The 20,611-nt window shown below is 46.3% G+C and overlaps 1 protein-coding gene across 6 annotated transcripts in view; it reads left to right on the plus strand.

The window, feature by feature from the left end:
* MAB21L3 (mab-21 like 3) overlaps positions 1-20,031 on the plus strand; it is a 59,029-nt gene extending 38,998 nt beyond the window's left edge. For all 6 annotated transcript variants that reach the window (XM_059058505.2, XM_067033903.1, XM_059058496.2 and 3 more), the window contains 5 exons: positions 4,929-5,069; positions 8,047-8,338; positions 12,236-12,414; positions 12,883-13,077; positions 17,440-20,031. In XM_059058505.2, coding sequence (XP_058914488.1) covers positions 4,929-5,069; positions 8,047-8,338; positions 12,236-12,414; positions 12,883-13,077; positions 17,440-17,673 — 1,041 coding nt within the window. In that variant the 3' untranslated portion in view covers positions 17,674-20,031. The remainder of the gene's footprint in view (positions 1-4,928; positions 5,070-8,046; positions 8,339-12,235; positions 12,415-12,882; positions 13,078-17,439) is intronic.
* The last annotated feature ends 580 nt before the right edge of the window (positions 20,032-20,611 follow it).

Consider the following 20,611-nt stretch of genomic DNA (forward strand, 5'->3'; position numbering starts at 1 on the left):
GCCAACAGTCTCTAATGACTGTTTCTGCGTAAACTCTGCTTAGTTAGAGTGACTAAATCTGCGTGCTAAGGAGTGTGGCATAACTTTTGCAGGGTAAGTGCAATGCAGGGGTTGGATTAGATGATCTAACTGCATCAACACCATGGGCCTGGTTAATTTACCACAATTCAATTCTGCTTTTGCTCTGCCACACCCACAAATGCTTCTGTTTAGAAACAAAGCGTTTCTCTTTATTTATTTATTTGTTAAGACAAAGTCTCTTTTATTTATTTATTTATTTATTTATGCTACGTCGGATCCTAGTTGCAGCACACGAGATCTTCATTTCAGCGCACGGGTTCTTCCGTTGTGGCACTCGGGCTTCTCTCTAGTTGAGGCATGCAGGCTTCTCTCTAGTTGTGGTGTGCGGGCTCCAGGGCACGTGGGCTCTGCAGTTTTCGGCAAGCAGGCTCTCTAGTTGAGGCGCGTGGGCACAGTAGTTCCCACGCGTGGGCTCAGTTGCCCCTTGGCATGTGGGATCTTAGTTCCCTGACCAGGAATTGAACACACATCCCCTGCATTGGAAGGCAGATTATTTACCATTGGACCACCAGGGAAGTCCCAACCTTTGTGCATTGACCTAATCAGCAGAGGACGTGAATGAAACTTAAACAGGCACTCGAGATCCAGTTTGGACTGCATGAGGGAATTCCCTGGTGGTCCAGTGGTTAGGACTTGGTTCCTTCACTCTTAGGGCCCAGGTTCGATCCCTGGTCAGGGAACTAAGATCCCACAAGCCGCGGGGAGCAGCCAAAAAAAAAAAAAAATGGACCGAATGGGCTTTGATCCATCTTCTTAAATTATCATATTTCCTCCTTAAGTTCGTTTCAAAACTTTGCTGTGAAATAAATTTAGTGACAAGGCTGCTTCAAGGTTACAACTGGTATCTTAGCTTGCTTCCTGACGTTTGAGAGGCAACAAAGGGATTCTGACATTGGGTTGGCGACAGGTCTCTACCTGCGGTGGAGCCTCCTTCTTTCACCAAGACCACTCCCTGTAAAGCTGCCTCAGGCCCCATTTCCTGCTTTTCCACACAGTGAAATGGAATCTTCTTACCTCGCTAGGCATGGTCAGGACAAGCAGAGTGAAACAGCCTGGGGCTTCCGGGTTGTGGTTTAGACCCTGGGAGTGACAAGAGGTACGTGGGACTGAGCCTGGGAAATCCCCAGCCCAAACCCCTTTGGGGGCCGGTGAATAGCTCTGTGATCCTGTTTGGTAAGAACCAATGTCAGGAAGTGTATCCAGAGACATAGGCAGGAAGGGGCTGCCCATCACCTAACAGGAAAGTGGCTCCCCCTGGACTCCAGTGGCTTGGGTCCTGGGGCAGGCCTGTCCAAGGCAGGGCTCTCCCTCCACAGCTCTGGTTAAGCCTTGCATCACTGTCCGGCCCCTGCTGTGTCACCCTTATGTGTCTGCGGCATGCCAGAACAGTCAGTGGTGCGGCATGCCAGAACAACTTTGGACTTGTTATATCATGAGCTCCAAATTGAGGGCATGGTCAGGTTCAGAAAGAGGATAAAGGTAGGTATTATTTCTGGAACCCCTAATTGAGGGTGTAGCACAGTGTGACAGAAGGAAGAGTTGGAGAAGCTGGGCATTAGGTCTAGTCATACTGCTAAGTACCAGTGTGATATTAGGAGGGCCCCCCTGTCACTCTGGCCTTCTGTAAAGGGATACCAAACAAGATGATTTCCAAGACTCTTCCAATTCTAAGATCCTGAGTTTAAATTGCAGCAAAAGTGACAGATAAAGAAAATTAAAACCAGAATTTGTGGCTCTAGGCCCGGAAAAGTATTTCCTTATTCTGACTTTTATCTTCACACGTCAAAACAGGTCATAAAGAGGAATAATGAATGAGAAATTATAGGTGTCTTCTAAGGGGTGTCTGAACTTGTCCTGCCGGTAAGAAAATTCTACCATCAAATGGCGGCATAATTTGTAGATGATGTTCACGATGGAGAACTGTTCCCACTAGGTGCACGTGCGCGCGCGCACACACACACACACACACACACACACACACACTTTCCAGCTTTTATCAGTTAAAAATTATTTGATAGTATCAATACGGTAATGAATGTTTCATTAGTTTATTAACATAGGAAACAAAATGTATCTGCATATATAGTCGCCACTGTGTTACTAACAGTCAAGTTCTATGGACTCACATCAGTGGACTTGGAAGATTTGGGAAATTAGCCTTAGTCCTCAACACATTCTGAGAACTTAACTATTCGAGATTACTATTTCCCAACCATTCTGACTGCAATGTCCTATCTAGTTAGCCCTTGTCTTACTTTTTCCCACTATTTCTGATCAGATGTCTGGCCCCTGAACTTGTCCAATGTCCCCTAATCTACCAAACTGGCTTCATCCATTCTCTGCCCAGGCTTGAAAACATGGCCCTCCACTGACCCCTTCCCTTGCTCTTCTCCAGATCTTGCCAACAAACTCTAATCTCAGCACCTCCACTGTTACCCCTGGAGGGCTGGGAGGTACTGGACAACCTCTTATAACTGAGCCCACTGGTATCCCACAGCCTCATGCACCCACAGCTGAGTCTTGGTTCTGTCTGGCAACCTTTACCCATGTGCCCAAATGGCCCCTTCATCCCTTAGAGAAGCTATTGCCAATGTCTGTCACCCTGAAGTCCCCTGCCTTCCTCTTCTTACCTCACTCTCAGCACACTGCCTTGTCTCCTGTTGATGTCAGGCAGGAAATCTCTATGCTTTTATCTGCATTTGTAGCCTTCTTATTTTCCTTCTGACACACGGAGACTAGCTCCTCACCAGGTTTCTGGATTTCCACAATGCTTCCTGGCTGGGAAACCCTTGCTCAGGGGATTTGCTCTCTGCCCTCTTCCTTCTTCACTGGCTCTTTTCTCTCAGCATCTAAACATGTTCGAACCTGTGTGTCCTTTTGAAAGAACCCGTTGCTGTCCTTGTTTTTGTTTTTTCCCTCCCCCAGCCAGACTTGCGGGAGGAGTCTCTTACCTCTGACTTCACTTGCTGGTTTCCCATTCTCTCTAAACCCACTGCCATCTGGCTTGACGCCCACGGTTTCCCCAAACACATCAGTCCTGTTCTAGTTACCAAACTCTACGGGCATTTGGGGGGCCTTATCTCACTCAGCCACTTACTGTTGACTTTGTTCTTGAAATTCTTCTTCCTTTACATTCAAGACCTCTCACCGTTTGTTCTCCCACCTCACCATTCTCCTCCAAGGCAACGTCTGCTCCAACAAAGTAGAAACAATAGCAGTTCTCCCCTTGTGCTCCTGTGTTAGGTATCTACCATTTTCTCTTTCTAGAACAACCTTCTCTTTCTAGCTAACTCCTGCTAACCTTTCAAATACAACTCTGATATACCATGCTTTCAGGAAGGCCTCCAGGCTAGATGCAGTTTCCCTTTTTTGTGTACCCTTAGCATCCTTTGCAAACCTATACTTAGCACTAATGGCTATAATTTTAATTTCCAGTTTATTGGTCTTGCTTTGTCATCTTATCTGTCAACCTCTTGAAAACACTGTAGGCACAGAACCTGGCATGAAGTGGATGTTCAACAAAAATTGGTCAAATGGAATTGAATCCCAGCACGTCAGAGAAGTCCTATACTGGAGAGACCCTTGATTATGCTTCTACAAGCATTTGCCTTTATTTTAGGCATGGCAAATGACCTGCCCCTCTCTGTGACTACCTTCTTTTCTCTCTTCCACTTACATACTCCAAAAGATGCAGAATCTTGATAGTTTACAGATGCTCAAGAAAGCTACCCTTTGTCCCTTCTCCCATGATGAATGTTGTGAAATGGACACACGGAGAGGGGTGGGTGTCTGCTGGTGGCAAGAAGATGATATTAAAAGCTAGTATAGACCTGATCATTGTACTTAAGGTCACATAAGACACATGGTCTGCAGCATCTCTGAGGGAGACCCTTATCATACACCAGCCTGCAGGTGCCTCTGGAGCAATGTAACAAAGAGCCCCTTCCAGTTCTTGGAGACTTGCTGTGCAGATTCAGAAGAAACATCAGTGCATGCCTTTTCTTAAGGGTCTAGGAGCCAAAGGAGGGGGTGAGCGCAGGGGAGAAAGGAACCATCATTTATTGATGACATACAGAAAACAATCCGCCGTATGTTCATGTGCATTAGACTATTTTATATTCACCAACCTGGACAGCAGGCATTCTTATCCCATTTTAGAGTCTCACCATGGTTCACAAAACCCTGTGGGATGGCCTGGCCCCCACCATCCTTTCCAAGTTCATCTCCTATCACCCTCCTTCTTCTTTTCCTATAACCACAGCAAAGGCCTCATTGCTGGCCCCTGAGCCTTGCCAAGCTTGCTCCTGCTTTAGAGGCCTTGGAATTTGCTTTCCCAAGCTGTCATCAGGGCTCACTCAAGTCTCACCTCCTTCGAGAGGTCTTCCCTGGCCACCCGGTCTAAAATAGCAGCCCATTTATTCTCTAGTTCCTTATCCTAATGTATTGTTCTTCTTGGGACTTATACCTGATCTTACATTATACATATGTGTGTACACATATATGTATATATGTTTGTGTGTGTGTATGTATACACACACACATATGCATGTGTCCTGTATTTTCAACTAGAAAGCAAGTATCTATCTTGTTTGCTGCTGTCCTCTTCACTGTCATGCCAAGGACCTAGACACCACCTACTAAGGCAAGTACTATGTAAATATTGAGCAACGCTTCTATTTCAGAAGAGAATACTGAGGCACCAACGAGTATCATCAGACCTAAGTTCATCTCTCCTGGAGTTCTTGGAAGGGCAGGATTTTCTGAGCTGACTGCTTGGTGCCCTGTTTCGTCACTTCCTTGGGGCCTGATCCGGGAATAACTGCCTTTGCTGATCCTTTCACACCCAGGTGGACTTGAGGCGCCAGTGGATTTCCCAGATGGTGGAAGAGGTGCAGAAAATTGTCCATCATCTGACCACAGAAATCAGCTACCAAGACATTCGATTTCAAGCCGTCCTTTACTCTGACATGTACAATGAGAACATTAAGGTATGTGGGTCACTTGGCTCTAAGTGCCCACCCAGCGAGCCAGGAAATGGGGGGTGGTCTCAGCATGTGTCAGGCACTCGCACCACTAAGATTACTAACAAGATCTCTTAGTATTTACCATTTACACTCATTGCATAGATGTTACTGCAGTTGAAGCCCCACATTCCTACTTTACAGATGATAAAAATAGAGGCTTAAATAAGTCAAATGGGATGTGAGGGCGATCTGGCTGCGACATCTGTCACCCCATTGATTGCCAGGGTTGATTCGGCTGATCTGGCTGGCTAGGCGGGTGTCCCCTTCCTCCCTCACTGCTCCATGTGTGTCCCTCCCGAAGCTGTGTGCTCGGTCCAAGAGGATGACCTTAAAAAAAAAAAAAAAAGTCAAATGACTTGATCAAGTCATATTAGGCCCTAAAACCAGAACTCCACCTGTGGCTTCTGATTCCAAAGCATGTTCCACCGTACCAGTTAAAATTCAGTTAAGCACACATTCATTTATTAAGCACCCATTTAATAGATTGGGGACTGGGTAGAGGGAACTCAAGGCATTGGTGAGAGAAGAGTTGAAAGTGATAGTGGATGGGCTACAGGTGGGGGAAGGAAGAAAGTGGAAGAGGTGGCCCTTAGGAACTGCAGGAGCAGCTGACAACTCTGTCCCTGCTGAGGAATCCCACAGAGCTGTAAGCCCCCAGGGCCCATGTGTGACAACCAGCATTCGTGCAACCTTGTAGTGTGGGCCAAGCCAGTCTCACAGAAATGATCTCACCCAAACCTGCACACAGCCTAGTGGAGCAGACATTATGGTTTGCTCCCTTTCTAGAGATGAGAGAAATGAGCCTCTGAATCGTTCTGAATCCCTGTGCTCCTTTATCTTGATTTTTCTTGTGACACCCAAGAGCCCACCCCTTTCATACAAGTATTAAACTTATGTGTACGCATGTCCCAGCTCTCACACAAGACCATAAGTTCCTTGCTTATAAGGATCATGTTTCTTGATTGCTCCCTTCCTAGCACCCAGCATAATGTGTGGCCCATGATAGACACTCAACTTCTGTTGAATGAATGAGGAAGCAAAAGAATTAGTACCTGAACGAAAGACCATTGCTAGTCCAGTACATTTCAAGTTTGTTGGGTATAAGGACTGCCCACAAGATGCTGGGACTTGTGGATTTGGGGACAGAATCAGACTTCAGGAAATTTACTCCAGGATGAAAATTATAAAATTAGATTGGATCCTGGAATGTCAGAACATCATCTGCCCACCTCTACTACCTTGCCAACCTAAACAGGACAAATATAGGCAAGTGACTAGGAATAGAAACATAACACCACTTTTCCTAGAACTATATCTGGAGAAATTTCCTTCTGTGGTCTCACTTAGAATTCATAGCTTAAAATATATCTTGCACTTATATACACTGTATCCTGCATATTATATAAGTTTTGAAAATAGTTACAGTGGGGCATATAAAAATGCTTTTATTTTATCTTGGCCCCAATTCAATAAGCATTTATTAACCACCATTTTTGTGACTAATAACATGATAGTTGTGTTCTTGGATTCACATGCAAGTGGGTTCAAAAAATGTATAGATTTGGGGTTTTTTGTTTGTTTTGGCCACGCCGCACAGCATGCGGGATCTTAGTTCCCTGACCAAGGATCAAACCCGTGCCCCCTGCAGTGGAAGTGCAGAGTCTTAACCACTGGACCGCCAGGGAAGTCCCCCCAAATACATAGATTTTAAATGCCATAGTTTAGATCCCCCCCTCCCTTGTTTTAATCCCACCACATTTCAATGGACACCAGAAGTCATGTGCACCCATCATGTAAAGCATCCATACTACTGTTCCATGAAAATGAGGCAGAATCAGTTATTGCTGATTTTGGTGTTTACCCCTGAATTCACCACTGACTGGTCCCTGGGCAAAGATTATCCAAATTCCACTGTCAGAACTTTCTGTGGAAAGGAGGTGGCTCCTCCAGTGTATAGCTGAGTGTTGGGAAAACATGCAGGGCGGAGTGGGCTGATGTGTGATGTGATTAAAGGTCATTTCCCTTTGGTGGTACCGCACTATGGACTAATTTGTTCTATCTCTTGGACTATTGGCCTGACCAATGCTTTCCCAGTTCCTGTAGAAACAGAGTAAGTACATTCTTAGTGTTTACTTCTTCCCATTAAACTTAGAATCATCTCAATAGCTCACCTCGTCTCAACAAACAGGCTTTCACGTCACCTGTGATCCTGTAAGGATTAGTCATTAACACTGTCTGTGGGTCATCAGGACAAGCAAAAAGAAAGGGAGGCATTTTGCAGAATTCTTTCACCTCCTCTCCCATCCCTCCTCACCCTTAATTCATACTGGATCTTTCACCCATCCCAGGTCATTGATTCTTGACTAAGAACCAGCTCAGGAGAGACAATTAACCATTGAACAAGCAATCGGAAGCTCTAAAGTCAAGTTCCAGCTCTACTGCTGACTGGCTGTGTGTCCCCGGGGAGACTTGTAGCTCCTCTGAGCCTCGGGTTCCTCATCTGGGAAATGTTAGCAAAGGCTCCCTCATGGGTGGCTGTGAACATGAGATAGGCTAATGCACAAGAATCGCAGTGCTTGGTAGGTGCAGAAAGCAGTGACGACCAGTTCCCCTCCCTGCTTTTTGTCCCCCTCCCCTCAAGCTTTAGGTGTCTCTAGAGTTCTGGGTCCACTTCACTCTTTTTCCTTGCAGATCCATGAAACCCAGGCCTCACTGAGTTAATTTCTTTGCCCGAAGCGTTACAATGGGCTAGTGGCACAACAGAGATGGAATCCTCTGCCAACTGGCGGGCAGGTGGGCGCAGTTCTGTCCTCCTTGTCACATTGCTAAGGGTTGAGTGGTTAACTGAGCGGCCTGGGTCAGCAGGGCGGCTCCCTGAGGGCTTCTGCCACCTCCCGAGTCTATGGACTCACATTCCTTCTCCCTCCTTTCCTAACCCCAGGTTTTGGCCCCCACCCAGCTCCTCATCACAGTCCCGATGAGAGGCCTGGCTGGGTACAGGGAGGCCCGGCAGCAGCGCTGGCGCTACTACACCCTGCAGGGCGCCCGGCTGCCCTGCCCCCTGCGGGACCCGGAGGGCCTGCAGCAGTGGCTGGAGGTGAAGCAGTTTCTGAAGAGCCTGTGGCAGTGGCACGAGGCAGATGTGAACACTGACGGGGACATTGTGCCCGCCAAGGTCCTCCAGGTGTTCCGGAAACTGGTCGAAAACGCAATTGAAACCTGTCACCTGTCAGGTGAGCCAATCAGGAAATGTACAAGGAAAATGTCTGGCATTTCCATTTTGCTCTAAAAAAACCCTCTGCTTGGGTGTTTCCTGAAGCTCACGCCCCTAGATTGAGGATAAAATCATGTGCTTTTTACATCTGTCTAATCCCCATAATATGAATTAGCTCTTTTTTTCTGTTGTGACACACAGAACGGAATTCATACTCACAACACAGAATGGAATTCATACTCACAACACACTTCCGTGGCTTCAGTAGAGTACTGCCCTGGCGTAGATAAGACAGTCTTTAGGTTATGCGCCGTTTCCAAGATGTTAGCTTCAAAACCTGGGTACTTTTGCAAATTACTCATCAACCTCAGATCTTTGTTATTAGCACATTTCCACTACAACACACTCCAACTGACTGCAGTATTCCAGTGTGCTGGGACAGCACATCTGGGAACCACTGACATACCAAAATACAAAAAGCCAGAAGCCGTAAGGAACTGATTATGTTTGACAACCCCCAAATCTTTTTTTTTTCTTTTCTTGTTTATTGAAGTATAGTTGATTTACAATGTTGTGTTAGTTTCCGGTGTATTGAGTATAGTTCCCTGTGCTGTACAGTAGGTCCTTGTTGGTTATCTATTTTATAAGTAGTGTATATATGTTAATCCCAAACTCCTAATCTATCCCTCCCCATGCCCCTTTCACCCTTGGTAACCATAAGTTTGTTTTCTATGTCTATGGGTCTATTTCTGTTTTATAAATAAGTTCATTTATATCTTTTTGTTTTTTTGTTTTTTTTTAGATTCCACATATAAGTGATATCTGTCTTTGGCTTACTTCACTTAGTATGATAATCTCTAGGTCCGTCCATGTTGCTGCAAATTATTCATTCTTTTTTATGTCTGAGCAATATTTCATTTTATATATATATATATATATATATATACACACCACATCTTCTTTATCCATTCATCTGTTGATGGACATTTAGGTTGCTTCCATGCCTTGGCTATTGTAAATAGTGCTACAGTGCACATTGGGGTGCATGAATCTTTTCGAATTATAATTTTCTCACAACCCCCAAATCCTAAGCTACTGTACAGTGTAGCATATGTGCACACCTGCCCACACACATGTTTCTGTTCACACAGAGTAAAAAGGTGAATTTCAAACTGGGAAAATGGCTAATTTCCTTAATTATAAAAGAGTATTTATAAACCAATAAGAAAAGCTATGAGCAGACCAATAGAAATACTGACCGAAAAGCACGACTCACAGAAAAAGAATGTAAATGGCTAGTAAAAATAAAAAATGCTCCATCTAACATACATTTCAAGAAATATGCATTAAAACACCTAGTAGGCTGACATATAATCATGCTTAGTGCAGGAGTGAGTATGGTTAAATAGGCATTTTCATGCATTGTTCTTGGAAGTGTAAATTGGTGCCTCCTTTTTCAAAGGGCAGCAGTCCATTTTTATTTTTGTTATGTGCTCACCTGGCAATTCAACAATTCCAGTTCTAAAGATACATTCCTGCAGATACACAAAGAAATATGCCTGAGGATATCTACTGAACTGGCTTTGTGATAGTAAGTAATTAGAAATCATCTGATGGCTAACAAAGGAAAACTGACTTCATCAGTTATGCTACCTCTGCCCAGTGGACTATCATGTGGCCTTTAAAAAGCACGAGGTGTGTCGATAATGGATTGGAGCCCCACACCCCCTGTCTATGCAACAGCATTCACACTCCATGTGCATATCGGGGTGTGTTTCTCCAAGAAGATTTGTGTTTGATTTTTCCTGGTACTCTCAGAAGTACCATCGTACCTAGATGATTTGGGAATGTAAACATCCAGGCCCTAAACACAGGATGCTGACTAACGCCTTTGAAATTCTAGGGAGGAGGGAAGAGCTTGGTTTTTGTTGTTGTTGTTTGTATTACATCAACTATCCAGAGCCCACAAGAAAATCTGTCTTTTTCTCTTAGTTCATAATTTCCCTCAAGGTACAGCTTTTCCTGATTCCTGGTTTGTGAGGCTTACCACCTAGCATAAGCCCCAGGCTCAGCCCACTAGACCTCCTCTCTTCCTCTCTGTGCAGTTTCTATACACAGAAGCTGTAAGTACCTAGGCTTAACGCCATGAGGGTATTTTGGCAATTCTCCCACTTAGTACTTTCCTGCGTAGGTGTTCCTGCTTCATTGCTAGTTTCAAATGATTCTCCTACTTTCTGGCAGTCTCAATACATACAAATAATGTTTTTAAACTTTTATATGTCTTATTGGCAGTGGGTTTGGGGATCTCCAATCCAGCATATGACTTTAACAGAAATCCCTCCTTTTCATTTCCCTTTTAAAATACTTTGTTGACTTTTTCATTTGCATATACTCGTCATTGGTGGAGTAAATTGAAGTAAAAGATAAATTAGAATTTAAAAAAGAATGGGGTGTGTGTGGTGTATATATGCACACACAGAGTTATGAAAAATGCCCGTGCAACATAATTAAGTGAAAAACCAAACTGCTGAATAATATGCAGCTCCACTTGTAAAGAAAGAAAAGGATTTGCATGTACTTTTGCTTGTCTAGACAGAATAGTTCTGAAAGATTCTGTAATGGAAATAGCTCATGTTGAATGGATTTTTACCATGTAGAGCGTGCGTTCATGGATTATTTCATTTAATACTCATAGCAACCCTGTTAGAGTTAGGAGCATTTTTCTAACTGTTGTACAGACAAGAAAACTGAGATTTAGAGAGATTAAGTAACAGGCCAAAGGTCACACACCGAGTTAGCAGAGTAACCGAAGCAGGGTGTGGGCCAGGCAGGCTGGTGCCAACATTTGCTCACCTTACTCTGTGACACTGTTAATGGTGAAAGTGCATATAAGAGATTCAAACTGGGCCAGGTTGATGAGGTGCTTTCAGTAAATAATGCTGAAGTGACAGACGTTGTCGTGTTCCTGTCTGTGCAGCTCTGATGAGATGCAGACAATGAGCTCTTTATCACACCCCAGCCAAGGAGAGGAGTGTTTTCCTTTTGAACAGCCTAACACAATTAATAAATGAGTTTCCGTTTCCTTCTCTGAGCAAGGAAAAGCAAAATAAGAGATCCCGATTCAAGACGCCTTATCCTTATCTACGATGAAGGCAAGCAAACAAACAAAACATTACTGTGTATCTGTTGAAAGAAGGGGGAACAAACTGGAAATGAATTCTAACGTATGAGCTGGAAAACTTTCCCAGATCCATTCCTTTTCTCTCCCTCTCTTTGCCTGGTTGGAAAAGACAGGGAGGGCTTCTTTCTGCTTACTTGACTATTCAAGCCAGCGGCTATGCCACACTTGGAAGTATTTTATGATTTCGAGGCTTATGATGATAAATCCATCTGAGGCCAGGCTGGTTAATGGGTGGTGGGAACAAATACCATCTCTGAGACTGTGACTTAGTTAAGAGACAGGTTAAGCTGAACTCCACCAAAGGCAAATGAATAAGTAAGGGGTCTGAGGCTGTCCCAAATGGGGTCGACATCTGGGTGGAATGGAGGGGTTATAGAAAAATGCTTGGATTTCATCCTACAGTAGCAAAACCTACACCTTTCCCTTGTATTCTCTGTCTCTTTCAGTCGAGCCTTCCGGAAAGAGTCTATTAATTTTTTAGAAAAGGTAGGGGAGGAGGATGAAAGAAAAAAGTAAACCCCACCAACAATGAGATTTTCTAGCAATGTTTCTATCAGTATTTACTTAGCTGATTGTCTAGTGTTGACATAAGCACTCTGCCCTGGTGTGTTACTGAAGCTCTGAAAGTTGCCCCACCAGTTCCAAGGAGCTGGTAGGAGCCACAGCTCACAGAGTCCTTTGAACGCTAGTATTGAGCCAAGCTTTGTCTTCCCATTGTCTGTCATTTACCACCAGGTAAGGTCAGCATGCTAATGGACCGCCCTGCAGTTCGAGTTGCCGTGGAAACCTCCACAGGTCGGGTGGAACTAGAGCTGACCCCCTCAGTGGAGATCCCCACCGCCTGGTCCAAGAAAGCCCGGTGGCCTTCGTGTCTGAAGCGCTGGCCTTCTGCAGAGAGAGTGCGGTGCATCAAGGTATTAGCCTGCAGGGTCCGGGCTCACCAGAGATGCTCTCACCTTAACCAACCACAGCATCACTAACCACCAACCAGCTTCGGAAGGAAAACTGAAATTTCACTAGATCCCCAGAACCTGAAGGGGCACCTGGGAATCTGTTATAAATGCAGATTCCAGGGCCCCACTCTGGCCCTAGGGAATGAGACTCGGTGGGCAGGACCCAGCAATTTGTGTTCTCACAGGTCCTCCAGGGGATTCTGGGGCAGGCTCAAGTTGGAGAACCACTGCCCAAGAGAAAGTGGACGCAGCCTCCCCAGTTAATTGCCTGCGTGCAAGGGGCTCCCCTGAGGCTCCCTCCGCGTCCCCACGTGGGATGTGCTGCTCGCCCAGTGGCAGGTCCCCCCTCCTAGTGGACTGCTTTGGAGGTGGCTTTCTCCTCAACCAGCATCATCCTTCTCATTTCCTGCTGTTTTTCTCTTCCCCCAGTCATTTGGGTTTAGCTTGTTGGCCTGTTCAAACTATCACTGGCAGCTGAGCTTCTTGCGGGCTGAACAGGTGCTGCTGGAGCAGCTGGATGAGGACGGGGGCTGCCGCAGGAAGTGTCTTCAGGCCATGAGGCAGATGAAGGAGGACGTCTGGTGTCCAGGGAAAAGCCCTGTGATCACGTCCTACCACCTTCAGGTGAGTGTGCTGCCCCGGCCTAGAGGGCCAGGGCAGCTGGGGCTGGGTGGGTCCCTCTGCGGCCTCTGCAGGGTCACCAGAGCCACTCACAACGGGGGAGTGTGTGTGACGAGTAGGAGAGGGCCTAGTGTCCATATTTGCCATCTCACAGATTCGTACTCCTTATGGAGATATACAGCCCCAGCTGCGTGCATGTCCACAGCATCCCTGCCCAGGGTCCCTGACCTCCACCTCCTTTCTTCCCTCTTCCAGTTTCCCTCTTCCCTTTCTTCCTTTCTGTCTTGCCTTCTTTCCCTCTCCCTCTCCCCTCCTTTTATTTCACTCAACAAACCAACACAAGCGCTATGTGCCAGAAACCCGGCTGAGGTTCAGAAATTAATGACAGCATGCAGTCTCCGCCCCTGAGAAATCTACAGTCTGGTGAAATCTTGGGAGTTCCTCAAACCTGAGATGGATTCACATTTTCCCTCACGTTATGACTCATTCAGTCCGCATTCTAGCCCAAGTGCAGCCCTTCATGCACACACACATACACACTCACACACGCGCCCTGTGCAGAGGAGAAAACCAGGAAATGTTTGGGCACCCGACAAACCTGGCAGCAAACCTGAACTTCTGGGTTGCAAATCACCAGCCAAGGACTTACCATTAGACAGCCATAAATGCATTCACTCACTCACTCAGCAAATGTTTATTGAGATCCCTGTGGGCCAGTCACTTGCCCCCACACGTGCTGTGTGCTCTACACCTGGCGGTACAAGATGAACAAATGCAGATGTGGTTCCTGCTCTCATGGAGCTTGTGGTCCAGCAGGAGAGACAGACGTTGGTTAGTCAGTCTGCAGGTGGGCGTGGAATCGTGCCACGTGGGGAAATGCTGGGGTGGAGAGGAGCGTTGCTCTAGGAAGGCTCAGGGTAGCAGAACCTGACCTGGGCCGGGGGATCAGGGGGTCCCCCCTGGGGAGATGGCCTTTGATCACACTCTCAGCTCCTCTTTCTCAAATTTCTGACCACCCATGGTGAACTGGATGCTCGGGTAATACTGCCTACAGCACACTGTGGCGGGGTAGGTATCCGACTCTTAGTAGCGCCAGCCCAGCTAGTATCCATCCTGGAGCTTCAGCCCTTCCCCCCCCCGACCTTCTACACAGGTGAGCACAGGTCCCTGGGGTGTGCGGTGCCTTCCTTGCATGCTCCTACCTGGGCCTCATCTCATCCAGTAGACAACCATTTCCCAGCCCTGTATTACTCTTTCAGGCCTAACACAAGCTATTTAAGGGCAACTCATACAGATCCCTTTGTATCTCTCCCAATGCTTTGTATGTAGTAGTTGCTCAGTAAATATTTGCTGATCATCTGAATGAATGACTTCACATTTTATTCCACTTTTCCCCCCAGCAAAATTGTTCAGCTTTGCTTTGCTTTCTTATCTTTTCTGATAACCTGTTCTCCCTGACACCCCAAGAATCTGTTAACATCTCATTTGCACATACTGGGGCCTTTCTCTCCAGTTTCAACATTCTTGAAGTGTCCCCAAACATGTCCCCCTAAAAACACACACCTGTTCTCCTGGATCGAGGACACATACTTTCTGAAGCTAGTCTAATTCATTTTGGGGATTTAGCTTCTTTCTTACTTGCCTTTCCACTGGCCACACTAGGAAAAGTCAGAGTGAGAAGGAAACTCCAGGTGGTCTCATATCAAATCTCATATTCTTAACTAACCACTGACTTCACTGCTGACTTCAATTAGGATGAATGAAAACACTTTAAGTACCATGAGTATTTTAGAAAGATTGAATAGGGCCACCAGGGGCCTCCCAGCCCTTGACTGCTCTCAAAACTGCATTCCATCCAGGATTTACTTGTATTCTAGTGGCTTCTAAATCATCTAGAGGATTTCAGGGCAACTCCTTAAAGGTCCCCTGTTTTAGTCTTCCCTAACCCACCTACACGGCATAATAAAATTGTGCATTCTCAAGAATGAGCATTTAAAAGGGGGTTATTTGTTGAGAAATCAAAACAGTACTGACTGCCTTTTCCCCTCGTCTTCCACCCTCGTCCAAGGGTAGTGTTCTCTCACACGGAGGCATTGGGATGGGTGTGGCTGCTGGTAATGTGGTATATGAGATACCATCCTGGATGATGGCTTGAGTGTGCAGGATCCTTGCCAAGACTTTAGTCTGGGGAGAGTGGAAGACACTGGGTTGCAAAACAGCATCAGGAAGGATGTGCGAATCATGGGCACCTCCTAGAGGGTCTGCCTCCTCCCCAAAGAGGCTTCTCCCCCATAGCAATTTCATGTGAAGAAAGAGCTTATCTTTCATTGGCTTATTTATTCCTAAACCTGCTCAAAGGCACAGAGGCTTGCTTATAATAGGCTTAACTGCTTCTGTTTGCTTAGGGAGATAAAAGCTTAGCTACCAGAGGAATTAAAACAGGTTTTTTAATCTAGGTTATCTTGACTAGCATGAAATTATCTCCAACTCATTTACTCGAAACAATGTACTCCAAATCAAAACACATTCAATATCTTGCTGTGAACCTAAAACCGCTCTTTTACTTTTGAGGAAAGTCTATATTTTCAAAATACTCAACATCTAAACCCAAACATTAATTATTTCACTCAGTCTTGACTGCCTCCCGTGGGCCAGTCCCTCTGCTGAATGTAGTAACATCAGCGCGAATACAAATAGGTCTAGTCCTCCGCCCACATAGAGTTTGCCATCTAGTAGGGAATCACCTAAATACATAGGAAAACAACAACCACTGTCATCATTGCTGCATGTGAGAAATATGGGATGAGGAGAGTGCTTAATGGGTGTCACAGGGAAGTGTGATCTGATGGATGAGTTTCCTGGACAAGTTGGGGAAGGAAGTCTGTTCCACATACGGAGGAAGTGGGTTGTGAAAGGCCCTGTGATAGAAGAGAGCATGAAACGAGGCCAGTGTGGCTAGAAGGAAAGAGCGAGGGAGAACACAGGGTGAGATGAGGCTGGAAAGGAAGGGAGGGACCAAACCTTGTCAACCAAACCATGCTAAGGATGGTATTTTTAAGCTAACAAACAATGGGAAGACTTTGAAGAAGAAACATAGACAGATTTATATTTCAAAGAGATCACGTTGGCTGCAGTGTGTATGACGACAGATAGGATGGTGACAAGGAGGTGCAGGCTGTGGCAGAGGTCCGGGCCAGACACGGTGGGAGAGGGTGATCGTATTGGGTGGATTGAAAAATACGTAGGCAGGAGGATTGGCAGGACTTGATTGGAGGTGGTGAGGGAGGGGAGTGACTCCTAGGTTTGCGTCTTGCGTAACAGGCTGGATAAACAACCCTGGAAGCACGAGAGGTGTGTGGGGGAGGGCCAGGAGTTCAGTTTGGACATATGGACTGAAATAACTTTCACATGGCCAAGAGATACCAGGTAAGGAGGTCAGAGGAGAAGTGGGAACTGGAGAAAAGAAATAGCAAGTTATCTATATCTAGTGGGAGAAGAGGGCCTGGAACGGAGCCCCCAGAGCTCCAGCATTAGGGCAAGTGGAGGGTGAGCCCTCCAAGGAGGAGCTGCACTGCTCAGAGAAACCCACTCGGAAGCCAAGTGAAGAATGGCTCAAGAGTGTGGGTATGCATGAGAGAACCGGATTCCACTGAAAGGTCAGGTAGGGTGAGAGCTGGAAAGCGCCTGCTGCGTTTAGTGAACATGGGGACCACTGGACCTTAAGGAGAGCAGCCTTTGAGGACTGATGGTAGAAGAATCCATATTGGAGCGGGTTAAGGCAGGAAATCAGAGGAGAGGAAATGACAAATTATTAAGATGATTCTCTGCAGAAACGTGGATTTGCAGAGAGGTGAGAGTTAGGGCAGGAGGGAGGTGTGGCACCTGGGGAACAGGAGAGCTTTAATAGATTTAAAAGCCAATGAGGAAGAAGAAGCTCAATCATTTACAGTTCCCGGAAGGGGAGATCCCAGCCCCGCAGAGGGATTTTCCCAGGCTAGGGGGACGCAGAGAGGAAGATACCAAATGAGGGAACGATGGCCGGTTTGCACGCGCGAGGCATCGTCCCTGTAAAGGAGGCCAAGGCATCTGCCAGGTGTGGGGAATCGTGAATTTTAGGAGACTGGTGATCATTGGAAATGCCAGTGGAGAGAGAATAAATTACCAAAGAAGCATAGGAAACCAGCAGGAGGAGGCTGAGGGCCCGTCCAAGGCTGGGGATCATAAATCCACGGCAGACCCAGCTTGCCCCCGGGGCTCCCGTCTCCTCCTTCCAAGGCCACGCGAGCTCAGGGACGTTCCTGAAGACACTTTCCTCGATAGACGATAGACCGGGACGATGTCTGACCCCGCCTCTTCCTTCCACAGACAGTGCTCTTCTGGACTTGTGAGAAGTATCCCCACCCAAAGGACTGGCAGGTCTTCAGCAGAGCGTTCCTGCGCCTGGTGAGGAAGCTGCACAAGTGCGTGAGCCAGCACTTTCTGAAACACTACTTTGTGCGGAAGAGCAACCTCCTGCTGTATGCCAATTCAGGCGAGCTGGGGGCCCTGGCCCAGAAGCTGGCCTTCTTCCTGAAGAACCCCCAGGTCAGCCTGCCCTGACGCTGCCCTGCGTGGGACGCTCTTGCACATTTCATTCAAGCTTGCCAGGATCCTGCCCAGGAGAGAAGCAACAGATGGCAGAGGAAAATTCCATCAACCCAGCAGCACTTCAGGGGGGCAAACTGTGCCCCAAGATGTCTGGTCCAGGCCTCCCTGCTGCCAAGCAAGCATTTCTGCCCCCGCTAGCTACCTCTTTGGGAGACAGCTCTCATCAAGCTTCCCCGAGCCATAGTTTCCGAACTGATGACAGTTCTGAATTTATTTTCCCTTGTTCAGGCTCTGGTTGTCCGTCAGGGAGGATGTAGAGAGAACCTCCGGAAGGCCAGGCGTCAGCCTGCTGCCCACGAGTGGTTCTCCAGCCCACTGACCACGGGCTCATTATTTTTCCATTTGTAAAATGGGACTGTTCATATGCCTCCCTCAGAGCAGGGCTGCGAGCCTACGGACTGTGCTGCCGCCCTCTCAAGGGGAAGGTGCTGGATCAACACAAAGTGTTACTTGTCGGTTTAGTGGCTGGTGTTTGCATTCAGGATCAGTATCTACACCGCTGATTAAATGATTACGTCTGGTGGGTTAGCACGCCTGTGTTGCCTGTGTGCCCTCCAGTTCTAAACAGTGGTTCAGCCTTGTGGATCTGCCTGCTTCCCCGGTGTTCTCTAAGAAGGGAGGAGTGGTTGTGGTGACTAGTGCCGTCAAAGATGAGAGTGCAGCAAACCCAGAGACTGTCCTTCCTTGCTTCCCATGCCGTGGGTCAGGGATGAGACATCCTTCTGTTTATGGAATGAACTCAGTACTGTGATCCACATGGAATGACTTTGGTGTCACTCCCCTCTCAGTCCCTTCCTTTGCTCACTTAGTGGTTCACTTCCTCATTCATTGATAAATAATATACTCATTAGGTACTGGGGATGCAGCAAAAGCAAGATGGACAAGGACATACCTGATGCAGATGATGCCTAATGGTAAAGACAGGAAATGAACAACAGATAAACACACTTGATTATTACAAAGTATAGCAAGTGGCCTGAAGAAAATAAACAGAATATTGAAATAGAGCCACAGAGAGATCCTTGAAGGATGAAAAGGCAGACAGCTGAAAGGGAAGAAAAGGGGGCCAAGGGCAGACTTAGAGGGGCTGGCATGAGCCAGATCACTTGGCCTTGTAAACCTGGTAAGGAATTTGTGTTTTACTCTAAAATCAGATGTGTGATATTTGACCTCTCCAGAAGCAGAAGGGTATTACGATTTGATTTGCATTTTGAATGCCCATTCCGGCAACTGTGTAAAGGGGGTCTGGGGACCCACACGAGGATGGGGACACTGAAAGAAGGCCCTTGAGCCCCCACTCACTTTGAATTTCACCGAGGTCCTCAAGGCCACACATCCTGGGACACACACACACCAGGAATTCTAGGAGTTCTCTGGAGATCCATAGTTTCTTCTGGGACCTATTTACACTTCTCAATTCAAGGGAATCCTTTATTACTTAGAACATTTACCCCAGAGAAATAATTTCTAAAAGCATGAACTGCTGATCCTTTTTAAAATAAAAGTCACATTTGAAAATGAGAACAATTATTTTTACAAAAATGCTGTAACCAAGTGGTGGGGTCCTTGGACTATCACATAGGAAATCATGGTTTTAAAATGTTGAACAAACTTACAATCAGTCTATAGTTTTTGAAAACATGAAAGTATGAACAAGCCAATATTTTATTAAGTCATCAAAACCTGCATTCAAATTCTCATATTCTTGGATTCTGAGAAACATCATTTTCGAGAAGGTGGCAGATATATTTTTTTTAATGATGAAAACAACTGACACAAGTTTTAAAACAGCTGCACAGTCACGGAATGCCAAGTGAAAATTGACTGTACCGTTGATTTGAAATGTATGTATATATATGGAAAGGAGTGGGAATGACATACCCCACAGTCTGATTCCAGTAGATTCTTCCCACCTTTCCGTATGGATTTGTAGTTTTTGAATGAAGTAGGGCTGTCTGCACATTCCTGGGTGTTCCTAACTGCTGGCCAGCAGAGAGCAGTGGAGGACTGCCTGTGAAAAGAGCCAGGTTCCCACCCATCACTGCAGAGCCCAGCAGGTGTCGCCCTCCTCAGCTCATAATGTACACCGGGCTTCTCCAAAAAAGGGAACCAGGGACTGAGGACTTCAGCAGATGCTGAGTTGTTGGCCTTTACTGCCGTTTTGGCCAAAAACTACAGTCTTTTTGATTAAAGCTCAGATTTAAAAAGGGAGTGTATGAGAGGACAGTCCATCTATTCTGTTTCCTGGGACAGATTGCACAGCTCTGAAAGTCTAATAATATAATAGTACTCCTTTATTCGGAAGCTTTTTTTTTTTAATTCTCCAAAAGCCTTTTTTTCATGTATCTCCACTCTTCTCCGCACCGGACTGTTTTTTAGTGGAATCGCTGGCGTTCAGAGACTGCAATAGATCTGCTTGCATTCGCGTCCCAGATCTTACACTGTACCTGCATGCCCTTGGCAAGTTGTTCAGCCTTCCTAAATCTCCATTTCTTTATGGGCATCGTTATGGGCTGGATTATGTCTCCCAACCCCCAAATTCACATGTTGAAGCCCTAACTTCCCGTACCTCAGAATGTGACTGTATTTAGAGCTAAGGCCTTTAAAGAGATGATTAAGTTAAAATGAGACCATTAGGGTTTGGGCCCTAATCCAATAGGACTGATGTTCTTAGAAGAGGTAGAGACACCATGGGCAAGGGTGCAAAGGAAAAAGGCCATCTGCAAACTGAGCAGAGGCCTCAGGAGAAACCAGCAAGGCTAGCACCTTGATCGTGGGCTTGCAGCCTCCAGAACTGTGAGAAAATAATTTTCTGTTGTTTAAGCCGCGCTGTTTGAGTCTGTGGTATATTGTTATGGCGACCCTGGGAAATGAATACATCATAAGAGAA

Source organism: Kogia breviceps, chromosome 1 (assembly GCF_026419965.1).
Source record: "Kogia breviceps isolate mKogBre1 chromosome 1, mKogBre1 haplotype 1, whole genome shotgun sequence".
NCBI lineage: Eukaryota > Metazoa > Chordata > Mammalia > Artiodactyla > Physeteridae > Kogia > Kogia breviceps.